We start from the raw sequence: 15,720 nt of genomic DNA on the forward strand, positions 1-15,720 counted from the left end.
TCTCAGAAATGATATTGACATTTATATGCAGCTACTTATTGAAGAGTTGAAATAGTTATGGGCGGGTGTTGAAACATATGATGTCTTGAGAAAGAAGAACTTTTATTTATGTGTAGCTTTGTTGTGGACTATTAATAGTTTTTCGGCTTATGCTAATTTATCTGGTTGGAGTACCAAAGGACTTTATGCTTGTCCTTATTGTGCGGTGCAAACATGTTCTAAGTGGTTATATAATAGGAAAAAAATTCTCTTATATGGGGCATCGTCAGTTGTTAGATGAAAATCATAGATTTAGATTTCAAAAGACTCTATTTGATGGTACTGAAGAGTTCAGAGAAGTTCTTGAGCAGACCATTGGATCTGAAATCTTGTTGATGTTAAAATATATCAATTTTAATTATGGGTAGATGAATCAATCACCTAATACGCAAACAAATAGAAGACCGAGGGAGGTATATGTTGACGATGTTGACCGAAAGATTGATGATGAATCTGATAAAGAGGATGATCCTAATGAGGTAGACTTGTGGAAAAAAAGAAATATTTTTTTTTTGAGTTGCCTTATTGGGAGCATCATATTTTGCGACACAATCTTGATATCATGCATATTGAAAATAAGTGAGAACATTGTTGGGACAATTTTGAATGTCGATAGAAAATCGAAAGACAATATTTAGAGTCGACTTGATCTAGTTGACATGGGAATTTGGCGTGATCTTCATCCCAATTACTTCTGAATAGAAAATCTCGGTTGTCGACTTCTATTTTTGCAATGTCAAAGAAAAAAAAAGAAGTGTTCTGTACGATGTTGAAGGATATAAAGGTCCCAGATGCGTATGCATCAAATATATCTCGATGTGTGAGTCCTAAAGATCAAAGACTATATTCCCTAAAATCACATGATTATCACATCTTGATGCAAAATTTACTACCAGTTGCTTTACGGTGTTGTATGTCAAAAAGGTGACATCTCTTATAATTGAACTATCCAATATAATGAAAGTTATTTGTGGCAAAGTTTGGATTGTTGAAGAACTTAAGAAAGTGCAAGATTGAGTCGTCTTGACTTTATGCAATTTGGAAAAGATATTTCCACCTTCCTTCTTCACTATTATAGTGCATTTGCTAATCCATCTCCCTCATGAAGGAAAACTTGGTAGACAATTTTCTATAGGTGGATGTATCCTATAGAGAAATGCTAATTTATTTGTAAAGTTTTCATTCATTCATGAATATACCTTTAGTTACAACTTTTGATAATGTTGTATATCGTATTTAGGTTCCTATCCAAATTGAAGTCTTATTGTTGTAATAAGCGTTATCCAGAAGGATTAATTGCTAAAGCTTACTTGGCAAAGGAGTGTATGACTTTCTGCTCTACATACTTAGAAGATATTGAAACAAAATTGAATAGACCAAGTAGAAATGCTGGGCTCACTAATCATGACTTAGCTGAAACTTATCTATTTCGAAGTTATGGAGAACCAATTGGTAAAGTTGAAATTGCACACTGAGATGATAGATCTTGGGTACAAGCACATCGATATGTCCTTTTTCACCACGATTCAGTTGAACCATTACACAAGTAAGGTTTAGAATTTGATAAATATTCATCTTTTTAATTTGTTTATATTCTAACCAAGTAATCCACTTTTTAACATAGTGAGTACAAACAAGTCTTGAGATTTTATTCACGTTCCTGAAGATTACAACATCGAGAGATTCATAAGTTATTCACAGAATCTTTTCATGAATGGTTAAGGCAAACGATATGCAACTGAAGCTTTCATTGACAAATTATAATGTTTTCGTATAACATTTATAATTAATCAATTTACTTTCGATTCAATAGGTTTAGAGTGGAAAGGACGTCAATGACGAAGTTAAATGCCTTTTCCAAGGTCCGAATAGAGTAGTAAAAAGATACAGTGCCTTCCTCATCAATGGATTCAGGTTTCATAGAAAATCTCGCGAAAGATTGAGGAGGACTCAAAATTGTGGAATAGTTGTTAATTCTTCAATTACAAGTTATGCTAGTGATAGGGATAGTAATCTTGTTGAAGGAAATGTGGAGTATTACAGACTTTTTACTGACATTATTGAGTTGGATTACTATGGCAAACAGAAGGTTGTCTTTATTTCAATGTGATTGGGTTGATGTTAATACTGCCCACAAAATTAAAAAAGATCAATTTGGTTTTACAATAGTGAACTTCTCTCGACTAATTCACATTGGACAACAATTGATAGACAAGCCGTGTGTATTTTCTTCTCAAGTCAAACAAGTTTTTTACTCGAAAGATCCAACTGATGAGGGTTGGTACGTTGTACTCCGTAACACCCCTAGAGACTTGTTTGACATGAGCAATGAAAGTAGAGATGACATCGATGAAAGATCAGAAACTTTGCCTTATCCAAAACAAAACCTAAACGAAACTATCCCTAGTACTAGTACATAATTTCAAGGGGTTCGCAAGGATGTGGATGAAGATATTTACGAATCATAAAATGTAGTAAGATTTTACGATTTTTTAATTATATGTAATATTATAATTTAAATCTTGATCTTGTTAAATATTTCAACTATTTTATATGTATTACTATTGTTGTAATTAGTTACTACTATTTCAACTATTTCATGTATATTGCAGATAAAATACGTAGAAGAAGATTATGAGATCTAAGTATTGTTCAAAATCCTCCAAATTCGAAAGAAAAAAATAGTGAATAACAGACTGCTATTGGATCTTAGAATGTTCCGAATACAGCTGACGAACCTGCAGAAATTGAAAGTAATGTTAATTTTAATTTACATGCATGTTGACTTTTATTATTGATTTTTGTTTCAAATTCTTATATTATAATATACCACTTTTTTAGCTAAAAGTGGTGGGACACGCAAAACTCGAGGACGTACACTATTAAAAGATTTATACGGGTTAAATTCTGTCAAGCGTGTCAAAGTAGCTAGAAACAGTCATGGTCAGCCTATTGGATCAAAAGCTCAACTTTTAGCAGGATACTTGGGCATTATAGCACGAAATGCCAATCTGTTGCCCATCAACTACGATTCATGGCATCATATGCCTGATAGTAACAAAAATCAAGCTCTCGATAATGTTAAGGTAATAACGTAAATGTCATTTATAATACTTTGGTTTAAGTTTCATTTATATTAACTTTCTAAAGTTGTGTTATTTGCAGGAGATAGGAAAATGTAGTTAGATTTTGGAATTCAAAGAAATAAGAGGTATTACGTACTTCCAAACTCTTATAATTATTTCAGTTTATAGTATTTACTATATACGTAATAATAATTTCATAATGTAGGATCGTGAACGAGTTAGAACACAAGTAGGCAAAAACAAAAATTCAAGCACACAGCTGGGTTGAAAAGTTTTGCTTGTGTAACTGATGACGAGGTATTTTGAATTTATTAATTATGTTAAATATTAATTACTTTCTACTAAATAATACTTTTCCTACTATATTGTAGGAACTGTCGTCTAGTCAAAAAGTTAGATGCTTTCAGCTTTTTGACATTACACATAGAAAGAAAGATGAATCTCCTATGACTACTGAAGCTGCAGAAATTATGGTATATTTACTTAATAAAATTTGAATTATTTTAAATATTTATCTTGTTTAATTATAATGGTTTAATTCGTCGTTTATAATGCAAATAATGTTAAGTTATGTTGCATTTGTTTTGATTATATATTTCGTTTCTTACTCTTTGATTGATTTATTAGGAGAAACTAAAGGATAAAAGGGCGGAGTATGAAGATATCGCTTCGAGTGATAGTTTTGTTAATCCTGACGACATTGATAACTGAATTATGACTAAAGTTTTGGGTCCTGAAAGGTATGGTCAGGTTCGATTTCAAGGATCTTTTGTTAACCCAACCCAATATTTTGGATCCAGCTCACGGCAATACATGCCTTCAGGGAATCAGGCTCAAGCTGAAGTTCAGAGGTTAAGAGACCAGATGGCTCAGATGCAAGCGAGCACGTTGAGCAAATTGCTCAACTTAGAGCAGAGGCAGCATCAAGAGAAACAGAGGCTCAAAGAAAATATGAAGAACTCCAGCTACAACTGAAAGTGGAGGTAGCAGCGAAGGAAGCAGGGGCAAGTAGAAAATATGACGAACTTCAGCTACATCTTCAGAATATGATGAAGATGTTTCAGCAATCGTAGAATCCGCCATCTTAGACGTTTGTTTTCTTATTGTAAGAATATTTTAACATTATAACTTTTGAATATAATAAATTTTTTTATTTAATTGATTAATTTAGATCATATACATATTTCTTTCGTTGGATTTGAAGTATCTTTTAAATTTACAGTTTTTGGTTAGATTTGATTTTGCAGGAAATTATGTTGACAATTCGGGTTCTATATGAATGAAAATGGGTTGTTAAAAATCTGCTAAAGTTAGTTGCGTTTTTTACACAAACGCCCCAAAGAACATGACTTTTAACGGCACTTTTACTAAAAATACCGCTAAAGAACATGACTTTTTAGCGGCGTTATCTATAGCATCGTTTTTCGCGGCGCTTATCAAAACGCCACTATAGACCTAAAAAAAAGCCGCTAAAATCCTGTTTTGCTGTAGTAACAAGAATATTATGTTTTAGGTATGAGAGCTTGGGTTCAATTCTAAGTAATCTCATTCCTTTTTGTAATTATAAAAATATTTTTAATTTTAATTTTAGGAAAAAGATTTAAATATTTTATTGGTTTTTTAATTTTAGAAATAAAGATCTATATAATTATAGAAATAATATGTATCTAATACTTTTAATTTTATAAATAAACTTTTAATTTTTTAAAATATTTAAAATTTCAATTTTAAATGATTTTTAGAATTAAATTTTTTTTTAAAATTTTTAATTTTAGAGTTAAATTTTTAAATAATTTATTTTGAAACAAAATAAAGTTTTAAATAATGTAAAAGTATAAATTTTACTTTTGAAAAAAAATTAGTTCACTAATTTTTGTTTGTGATGTAGTGCATCTGTTCCCTTCCTTTTCATCGTCGGCTTGCTTCTTTCCCGGTATGAAATGGGTCCTGAGATCACCCCTTCCCTTTTACTTGCGTCACTTTGATCTATTTCACAGTAAAAAATTTAGATGACAAAAAAGAAAAAAGAAGAAAAAGGTGATTCAGATATTGGAAATCAGAATCGTGTATGTATATACGTACGTGTTTGTTATATTATTGCAGCAACACATGCAGAAGCTTTCATGGCTTTAGTTATATATTATTGTTAGTCGAGCTTGTTATCTGGGTTGGAAAGTGAAAAAAGGGGTATGGATGAGGAAAATGTTGAAGTGGAGGAACATATGTAAAAAAAGTGGTGAAAAGAGAAGAGTATTGAAGCAAATCACAGGCAAAAGTATGGAAGATGGATTGGCATAAGAAAAAGGTCACATGAAAGAGGGTGCGGGAGGGGGGAAGGAGATAGTTGCTCACGAAGGGTCACAGGAGTCTTCAAGCTTGTGGTGGCACTAACATAGGCAGGCAGTAATAGTATAATATAATATAATAGATGGACAAGGGTGATAAAAGTTGGCGCACAACAATAATACTGAAATGAAACAGGCTTCTTTTTATGTGAATCCCTGACTTAATTTCCGAATTTGCTCGGCAAAAGTAGAACAATAAATGAATGTTGTGAAGATTTTGGTAAGTATTTTTATTAGTTACACACTAGTTTTATGCTTAATAAATTATATAGCAGCTAATAAATTGGGTACTGAGGATCTAATATGACTGCCATTAAATGTTTGCTGCTCCTACGCACCATATATTAAGAAAGCGGGCTAAAACTGATGGATAGAAGACCCAGTCATTTCAATGTTGTTTTAAGGCCCAGTCAATGCAAGTTCATTTGAGGCTTAAAAGGGACAACATTGGGGAATAGTTTAGTTTGTTTTGACATGCAAGAAAATCGGTTAAAATTGGGTTGGTGTCAGAAATAGAGACATAAAGTCAACATATAGAAATATTTGATTTGATCCATCCATATGCAGCAAAAGTCCTAAATAAAGGGAAGAAAGGCAACCATATTCTCCTTTATCTTCTTCTCCCCATATTTCATCGTCGACACTAGAAGAGGAAGATTGGGACCTGTCTCATATTCTTCTTCTCATTTGTACTTCAAAGGCAGAACAAAGACAAATTGGTAGGTTGGCTTATCGTTGAGATAGTCAACCGCACAGCATGGGCACCCCATATCAACCATATTATGCCCATGTTCCTGATCAAGCGCATTACTATGGGCAACCCCAGCCTTATTACTACCCTCCTCCTCACCCTGGCCAAAAACCTGTCCCCCGCTACCATAAAGAGCAGCGTGGTTCAGGAACCAAATGGTGCCTACGTTGTGTATGTTGTTGTTGTTGCTGTTTTTTATTATTTATTCTGTGTTTAGTTGGGGCAATGGCCTTCTTTATTTTATATTATAATCCCCAAAAGCCTAACTACGATGTTAAGGAATTTGCGGTGAAGAGTTTCAATCTCAATGACAATACCCTGGAAACGGACTTTAAGGTTTCGGTGGAGGCAGACAACCCCAATGATAAAATTAGCATCCTATATGAAAAGGGAAGCATGTTTGATGTTTCATATCAAGGGACAAGGATTTGTTCAGGGTCAGGGCCAGAATTTCAGCAACCCACCAAGAATGTTACCATGCTCAACATATCGTTGGAAGGGAAGAATGATTTGAACTCGAATGTGAAGGACTCTTTCATTGAGGACCAGAAGAACGGGAAAATTCCTTTAGACATACACATATATGTGCCCATAAAATTTGTGCTTGAGAATTCCAAGTCGAAGATCATTGATGTTATGATGAAGTGCTATATAGAAGTTGACAGTTTGAAGCAAGACAAAAAATCTAAGATTTTGAACAAGATATGTTATTTTAAGGTTAACTTTTAAACCAAATATACATGTCCTCTCTTGTTTTCAGGCTTACTTTGATTGAATGAGAGGGGGGTTAGCTGAAGATGAACGCCAATCTCATTCATTAAACATTTTTTTGATTTCTTTATTTCCGGCTGCAACAAACGTATATGCGTACTGCATGCATTGGCAGATTTAATTTGTATTACTTTTTGGAAATGACTGTACTGATAATTAGAACAAGATTGGCTTGAAAAGTGAGAATGTTTAAATAAAAATATAAATCTAAAGAATAAGTTTGAAAAAAATAAGGCCCGTTCAAGGATGAATTTATTGGGTTGGGTTAGTCCCAACTTGAATCAACTTAAACTTTCTATTTTGTTGACATGTTGTTGTTTTGTTGACATCTCGTTTTTTTTTTTTGTCATTTCGCTATTATATTACTACTATTTTATTGATATTGTTTAAATATTTATAACTCTTATTTTTTTATTAATTTTGTTACTATTTTAAATACATTTACTATTTTCAATTTGTTGAAAATATTTATTTTAATATTTTAGTGTATTTAATATATTATATTTTTAAATATGTTTTTATATAAAAATAATAATCTAAAAAAATTGATACAGCTGGGTCGAGTCAAGCTCGAATTTAACATTTTTAATCTGGGTTAAGCTTGAGCAAAATTTTAGGCCCGTTTTTCAAGTCAGGCTTGAACCTAGAAAATAGACTTAAAATTTTACATCGACCTAACCCGACCCATGATTAGGTCTACTGAGAATTCTTTAATTAATTTATTCTCTATTTATTTATATATGTGTTTTTTTAACTACATTTTTTTCATAGGCACGTTTGAGCTTAAATTAAAATTTTCATGAACATTGTATTTATAACATTAAAAAACAAAAGAAAGTAAAAGAATTTCTATGAGAGCTATAGATCAAATTAAACCCCATTTAGTGTACATCTTTTATTTGAAAACTTTCACATCTCGTAAATCTAGTAGCATACACCAAAGGAACATTGTATGGTTTCTTTGTATTAATAAGCTTAGGGCAACCATCCCAAGTACGTGGTTAAAAGTTTTATGTTGAGATCTCAAAATTAGGGTTTAATTCTTGATGTTAACATCACTCACAAAGACCAAAATTCAATTTAACTGTAAAATTTACTCTCTCAAGTCTCCAACCTATAAAAGGATGTGGGCTATCTCTATTTCCCCACACATTTGCTTACATAACTTGGTCATTTTATATTGAAAAACTTCAATATCACATCTTTCTTACTTAGGTAATTTAAGATTACCCTATAATATTATATTTTAACAATTTTATTTTTGATTTTTATTCATTTTACTTAGACCAAAATAAATAATAATAATAACATTTTAACAATATTATTATATTTATTATTATTAGTTGAGAAAATTAATACTTTATCTATCACATTACATTTTATCGATTACAATCCACCGAAAATATTACTTTTATAACAATTTTATCATTTTACTCAAATTTACTTGTAACAGCCAATTTTAGCCCAAATCAACAAAACAAAAAAATAAAACCCAAATAAATAATAAAAGTCCAATTTGCAATCTATTTTTACAAATATCAGGGCCCAATTCACTAATCAAACAATAGCCCAAAACTCAAATCTATCCTACCCAATTTACATGGCCCAAACTAAACCCTAGCCCACTCAAAACATTACAACACAAAAAAACCCTAGCCCCCATCTGCCTTCAGCCACAGCATGTCAGCAGACCGCCTTGCGCACCGTTCCTCCTTACATGCCTTCTCCATGCGTCTGACACCACTGACACCATCTACAAGGCCAAATCAACACGCAAACGAACCAAATAATGAAGAAATGGAAAAAATTGGCAGAAAACGAAACGAAAAAAGACAATGAGTGAATCTTGTATAAGACTATAAAGGCCAAAATCGATACTTTTGTAATTTTTTACACACACAATTAATCAAAAGGCAGAACAAAAAATTTGAAAAGGTTGATCTTGATTTTCTCTTATTTGTTTTCTATTCGATTTTTTTTTAGTTTCTTTCTATTTTTTACTACAAATCTATTTTAAGTAAAGTGGGTATAAAATAAATAAAAGAAGAAAGAAGAGGGTCTCACCGGAATCGCCCGTGGTTTCGTCGCCAGAGGTCTCTCCTCCGTCGTCGGGATCGGATCGAATAAAAAGGGGAGAGACCCTTTTCCTTCGCACTTTTTGGGCTGAGAAGGCTTGGCCTTCAGGGTGCTTTAGATAGGGGCTAGAAAGCTCGGCTCGCACCGCCCAACCACCGCCCGTGGTGGCGCTGTGACAATGGCGGCGATGATGGGTTTCAAAACCCTAGCCGCAAGGGAGAAAGGGAAGGGGAGAGAGAGCAAAGGCTCTCTATTTTTTTAAATATGGGGCTGAAATGAAAAGGAAACAAAAAAAAAATTTGGCTTAAATAGCCCAGGAAAACGTCAATGTTTTGCAAACCCCCCCCCCCCACGCCTCGAAACTGCGTCGTTTAAGGGGGAAACCGCACGACCTGACCTGTACCCAGGGGGGATCCGCGTGTTTCCAAGTATTGGGTTATTTGCACGAATAGCCCCCCCATTTTCGTAGCGCATATAGATTAGCCCTATGCTGATTTTCTTTTCTTTTTTTTTAATTTGGCCCCGCATTTTGGTTTTAATACATTTTGGTCCTCTGACCAGTTTCGAGGCAGGGATACGTGAAACGATGCATTTTGAGATTTGGGATTATTTCCCATTTGGCCCTCGCAGCTTTATGCAAAGTTTCATTTAGGCCCTAATCTTCCCTTTTTAAATTCGCCCCCTAATTCGTCTTTGATTTCGATTCAATCCCCGATTCTATTACTTTAAACTGCTTTTATTTATTTATTTATTTATTTATTTATTTTGTTTATTCCAAGTTTTTTTACGTATCAATTATTTTAAATATATACATATATTATTTCCTTTATTTTCTCTTTTATAAACTGTTTGTTTCTTTTATATTTCTTTATTTTGCATGTTTATTTTAAGCCTTTCACATGATGTTTTAAATTATTTTTAATTGATCTTTTGAATACTTTATATTATTTTATCTTATGTTAAAACTTATAAATTGTTACATTCTTTACTTAAAAGTACAATTTTCTATTTTAAAATCGTTTCATGTATTATTTATTTAAAACTATTTCATTATTTTAAATTGTTTTGCACACCTTTCAAAATTCTATTTATTTATTTTAAATATTCTATTTATTATTCATTATAAGTTTTTATATTACCCATTTTATACTTTTATGTACATATATGTATATTATTTGTTCTAAAATTTATATATATATATATATATATATATATATATCATCTTTTCTTAAATTGTTTTATACATTATTGATTTTAAAATTCATTTTTACTTTATTTATTTTTAAACTTGTTTATTATCTTTTAAATAGTTTTTACGTTTTATTCATTTTGATTTGTTTTATACTATCTATTTTTTTAGATTGTTATATATGTTTTTATTGTTCCTTGATTGCTAATATTAGCATGTAAATAATGTATGTTGAGTCATTATTGTCATTATATGTGCCATAATTTGTTCACTTGTATTTTCATATTATTGTTGTACGTTTGTGTGATGTTATTCATGTATTATTGTCCACACTCATTACTATATTGTATCTCATATTATTGCCTCACGAATTAAACCCCAACACATTTATCCAACTTAGATCATTTTATTTTATTTCAAACAAAATAAACGCACGTCGTTTAAATAACAAATTCGCTATTATTCAAAAGCAAAAATTTCAAAATAAGGCAATGTTTCGCATTTTGGAATGTCGAGGGATTGTGCCTTAACTTACGGGGTTTCGGTTTTCTCGTTGATTCTAAATAGCCAAATATCCTTTCGAATTTTAAAATACACAAAATTTCAATAAAAAAAATTAAAGGCGAACTTGCGCTCGGGAGTTCATGGTATTGTGTCCTAACTTACGGGATGTGATACTCCACTATCTCGAGACGAGGAAATCTTTAACAATCGTTTTGGTCTAATTCAAGTATTTTTAAAATCAACATTAATAAAAAAGGATCGTATCTTAAATCCATTCTCGATTTTCAACTTTCGACATTTAGACACTAACTAATCAATTCGGTACCAATTTTGGGCGTGACGAGGGTGTTAATCATTCTTCGCATATAACTGACTTCTGAACCCGTTCTCCCAAGTTTTGTAGACCAAAAACACCGTTTTAGTAAACTAAAATTTTTTATTAAAACAAAGGTGATCCGATCACACCTAATAAAGATTGGTGGCGACTCCCGTTTTAATCTTCGCTTTCAAACACAGTCGATTCGCATTTTCAAAAATGGTTTCGACAGTACTCTTAAACTAAAATAAATAACATGTTTTAATAAAATAATTTTTCCTTTTCATGTCACTTTAATTAAAATAGAAGTCCTAACAGTTTGTTGTTTTTCTCACTTTCAATTTATTTATTTGTGAAAGAAATTAATTTATTAGAAAAATTGATTCATTTATCAGTAAAATAAGCTTCAATTCTATGTAGTAAAGAATAAAATAAATCTACTAATAAATGTGATCTTAGATAATTTTATATCTTAATCAATTAATAAAATCTTACATTTTAATTAAATGAATCAAACACATTAATTTAATATATTTGATAATATGCTAAATAATCTTATAATTTTGCAAATAAGAGCCTATTATGTATGGATAGCTGAAGCCAAAATTTTTCATAAATGGACCAATTTGACTGTGGAGGAAAACCAAAACCTAGCAACATGGTATAAGCTCCAACATCCGTATGGTCAAAGTATAGATGGAGTAGTCTAACACATTGGTTAATTCCGAGAAAACCTATGTTGCTTGCGGCTGCCATGTGTTGGGCAAATATCTCTTTGCTTAAGATAATTAATTGGGGTATTTGATTTAGGGGAAGTGGTCTCATCCTTTAATCATATTACCTTCTAATATAATTTTATATGTTTAATATTTAATTCATTTTTGAAGTATTATATTTTAATTGTAATAATTAGTGTAAAATAATATTTATTATTAAAATTATTAAATATAATTCAAATATTATGATAGAAAATTTTAAATAATAAATAAAACATTTTAACATATTTAATATATAATATAGTTTTGATTTATGTAATTAATATAAAATAATATTTTTCAAAATAATAACTAATTAACATAATTTCTTTTAATATTAATTAAATGATAATTAATATACTTAGAATTTTATTAAGTAATAATTATATTTTACATCAATAAAGTCAAAATTTTAAATTATGATTATCACAACTTTTTTTCAAATATTTTATGATTGCATATCTATTTAAGTAATAACTCTATTTTAAAATTAGCACAATTTTTAACTAATAATTGTAATTTAATAAATGTGTAATTATTACAACTTCTATTAAATTGTAATTTCTCTCTAAATGTATAATTATCACTACTTCTATTTTATTTCAACTTTTCAACTAATAATTCTAAATTAAATATTATAATTATTTTAAAAATATGAATTTAGCAATATGCTGAAAAATAAAGAGTATTTTAAAAAAAATTAAACTCGTGCTTTTATATATATTATACATAGATTATAGATTATAGATAGTCTAGAGTACAATCCATATATATTTATGGGATTGAAACATATTTTGTAGTCAAGACGGTTTATTTTTCAAAATGCATGCGATGAGAAAATTAATCACTAATGCTAGTAATGGATACCTAATTTAAAAGAAAAAAAAGTATCAACTCTCACCACTTGTTACTATACTAAGATATTTGCGTCTAACATTATTTTAGACAAACATACTCGCGTTACCTTTTAAGCCAAAGATGATTCAAACTCCATAATCTATTTGATTAAAATTCAATCAGATTGAAATAATAACACTAAATTTATTGATATGGGTTTATCTTGAAAAATATTTTCAATTTAAACCGGTGGGCAATGCAAGCTAAAATGCGTAAAAACCATTAGTCCAATGTCTGAAAAACAAGAAGGAAATCAAGCAAAAGAGAAATAGATGTTGCTTCCTTGTCAAAGCATATATGATGGCATATATATTGTGAAACAGAAGACATGAAAAGAGCCCTATAATACGGAACATACTTGTGCATGTTCCCGTCTCTGTTGAAGATTGCTGCTGCCGAAAGCGCCTTATAATTGTATGAAACGATCATGAATATTTTTGTCCTCAATATTTTGTGTCTAAAGAAGAAAAGATATGTTATGTTGGTGGCTGATCGTTTATTTGGGGTCAATGGGACAAAAGGATGTCCCCAGCTTTGTCGCTTTGTCCCCCATATGGACGTTGAACTTGAATGCCTCTAGATATTTTTCTTTTCCAATCCGATCATTATACTACTTTTTATATTAATTTTAAGCATATTTATTATATTCATGTATAAAATTCATTTATTATAATTAATAATTAGATTGTATCATATACTAGAAGACCGAGACTTTCCACATTTTGCGATATTGAAGCAAACAAGAAACTCAATATTGATAACACCTGTCGACTTAGGATCACCACGTTTAAAGGAAACTTCATCGTCATCTCGGCAATTCGGGCTGTTGATATTCCTCCTTCTATAGATTTGCGGCTGAGTTAAGCTTGAATAAATAGATTTCTGCTTTATGTTTATTTGTTGGTAAATGGCTGGTGTTGTTAAGAATTTCAAGTTTAGTTTATTGAAAATTATGTGTTTATTTTATTTGTTTAACTTAAAATGAATTTGTTTGTACTTGTTAGGTTAGAGAGAAAATTGTAAAGATGAAAATATAATTTTTCTTTTCATAGGTATACTTGATAGGAAATATGAAAAATTGAAAGAAGAAGTAAATTTGTCTCCATCCATTGCTTTATTGAATTGGAAAATAAAAGGAAATAAAATAAAACATTCTAAAAATGTATAGTTTTGAACTAACATATTTTCCACCCTCTCATTATTTCAATTTTAAATTATTAATTTTTATACATTAGGATGAAAACTAATTAACCCTTTAGCGATGGTAAAACTCAAACCGCCTATTGAATTTCAAATCAACCTACTTCAAGTGGAGCAAGTGGAGTGAATTTTTTCTTTTATGGTTATGATAATTGCTTGTCCTGTCCCAACATACTCTACTATATGAAATTACAATTTTATCATTGTATATATGAGCTATTAAAATGGTAAAAATGTAATAACGTAATATAGAAAAAAACTCAAATATTTTATGTTTAAATATTCTTTTTTTGAAGAACTACGTCTAAATATTCACTTAACTTTAAAAAAATTGAAAATATTAAAGATAAATAGAAAAAATTAAATTGAAACGGAGCAGGGTGGGGTGGGATGGGGCGAAGAATGATGCATTCAACATCCATGAAGGCAAGAGTGACTTTCAAGATCATATATCCATAGTGAAACGATGCGGGTGGTGAAATAGAGCATGTCAACTGTGGAACAATGGTGAATTTAGCCATATTTGTCCCCTGCCCACTCCATTGTCATCCCTACATCCCTCCTATTTTCTTTGCTCTCACTTTCTTCCCTCTCAATTACACTCAATTTATTTTCTTCCCACTTTTTTACTCTTTCTATTTTTTTGCTTAACCAAACACACACTAAATGAACATGTTTGTGAATATTAAACAAACAAGTTCACAAACATGTTTATGAATGTAACTGAACATGTCCGTGAATAATAAATAAACAATTAGTAACATATAAAATAATCAAAATTTAATATTAATAATTATATCATAAATAAATAAAATAAGCATACAAAGAATAATATTATTACTAATTATATAATAATTGAGCAAGAAATATGTTTCAATTGATTGATTAAATGAGCTCTAAACAAACACAAACTTATTAATATAAATGAATTCAACAAGCTTTATTTTTTTTTGTAGAAAAGGACAGCATTAAGCGATTACATTAGATAAAATCATAATCAAGAGGAAATAAACATGTTGTGATTTCCTCCCAACAAGTTTGTAGCGACGTAAAAAAAAATTTGCTTTAGCTTGGCTTGGTCGCTAATTATGGTAATTTATTAAACATTTGAAAACCAACTTTCGATTTTATTAACAAAGGGAGTCGCCACCGATTCTTTTTATAGGTGTGATCGGACACCTAATAAATCATCTTTTTTGAAAATAAAATTTATTTGAACAAAAATGAAGGCCAAATTTGGGTCTACGTAAAAATCCAGACAAAAATAGGGTTCAGGAGTCGGTTGCGCACGAGGAAGGTATTAGCACCCTCGCGACGCCCAAAATTGGTATCTTGTTAAACACGCGTTGTCTTTAATTTCAAAGAACGAATTCAATTTAATATTTAATCATGATCCAATTGAAAAATGAGAAATTTTAAAACACGAAAATTTTGAAAACACGAAAATTTTGAAACACGAATTTTTTTTTAGAAAACACGAAAAATTTTGGAAACACGAAAAGTTTACAACACTAGAATTTTGACAAATTACCTATCCTCATCTGCATTTTAAAAATAAAATTTGATCACTTACCAATAATCACAAAAATAAATATCCTATTTCAAAACACAAGAATTTTTAAGTTTTTCGATTTTTTTAAAAGGACGTCCCATTTTTAACACGAGCCAATGATATTCACCCAACATAGCGATGAAATCGATGGCTTAATGTTGAATCGGTACATCGCCTTATTTTTGAAATTAATTAAAACATGAAAAAAAATTTCTAAAGTGAGAATTTAAAAATAGATA

The 15,720-nt window shown here is 30.4% G+C and overlaps 1 protein-coding gene and 1 long non-coding RNA gene across 2 annotated transcripts; one reads left to right on the forward strand and one right to left on the reverse strand.

Annotated features, from left to right (window-relative positions):
• The first annotated feature begins 6,064 nt into the window (after positions 1–6,064).
• On the forward strand, positions 6,065–6,968 carry LOC108475034 (NDR1/HIN1-like protein 6). Its single transcript, XM_053026169.1, has one exon. It carries the CDS (start codon positions 6,228–6,230, stop codon positions 6,948–6,950), a length of 723 nt encoding a protein of 240 aa, XP_052882129.1. The 5' UTR covers positions 6,065–6,227; the 3' UTR covers positions 6,951–6,968.
• A 1,481-nt stretch (positions 6,969–8,449) lies between these two features.
• LOC128290108 (uncharacterized) lies at positions 8,450–9,176 on the reverse strand. The gene is made up of 2 exons (XR_008279751.1): positions 9,057–9,176; positions 8,450–8,745 (listed from the first exon to the last, which is right to left on the reverse strand). It is a non-coding gene; the product is annotated as an uncharacterized LOC128290108 (long non-coding RNA).
• Between the last annotated feature and the right edge of the window lie 6,544 nt (positions 9,177–15,720).

The sequence above is a fragment of the Gossypium arboreum genome, chromosome 3 (genome assembly GCF_025698485.1).
Source record: "Gossypium arboreum isolate Shixiya-1 chromosome 3, ASM2569848v2, whole genome shotgun sequence".
Taxonomy (NCBI): Eukaryota; Viridiplantae; Streptophyta; class Magnoliopsida; order Malvales; family Malvaceae; genus Gossypium; species Gossypium arboreum.

What these genes read in the sequence shown, in the direction of transcription:
- LOC108475034 (XM_053026169.1), top strand. Translation starts at nt 6,228, where the DNA reads ATGGGCACCCCATATCAACCATATTATGCCCATGTTCCTGATCAAGCG.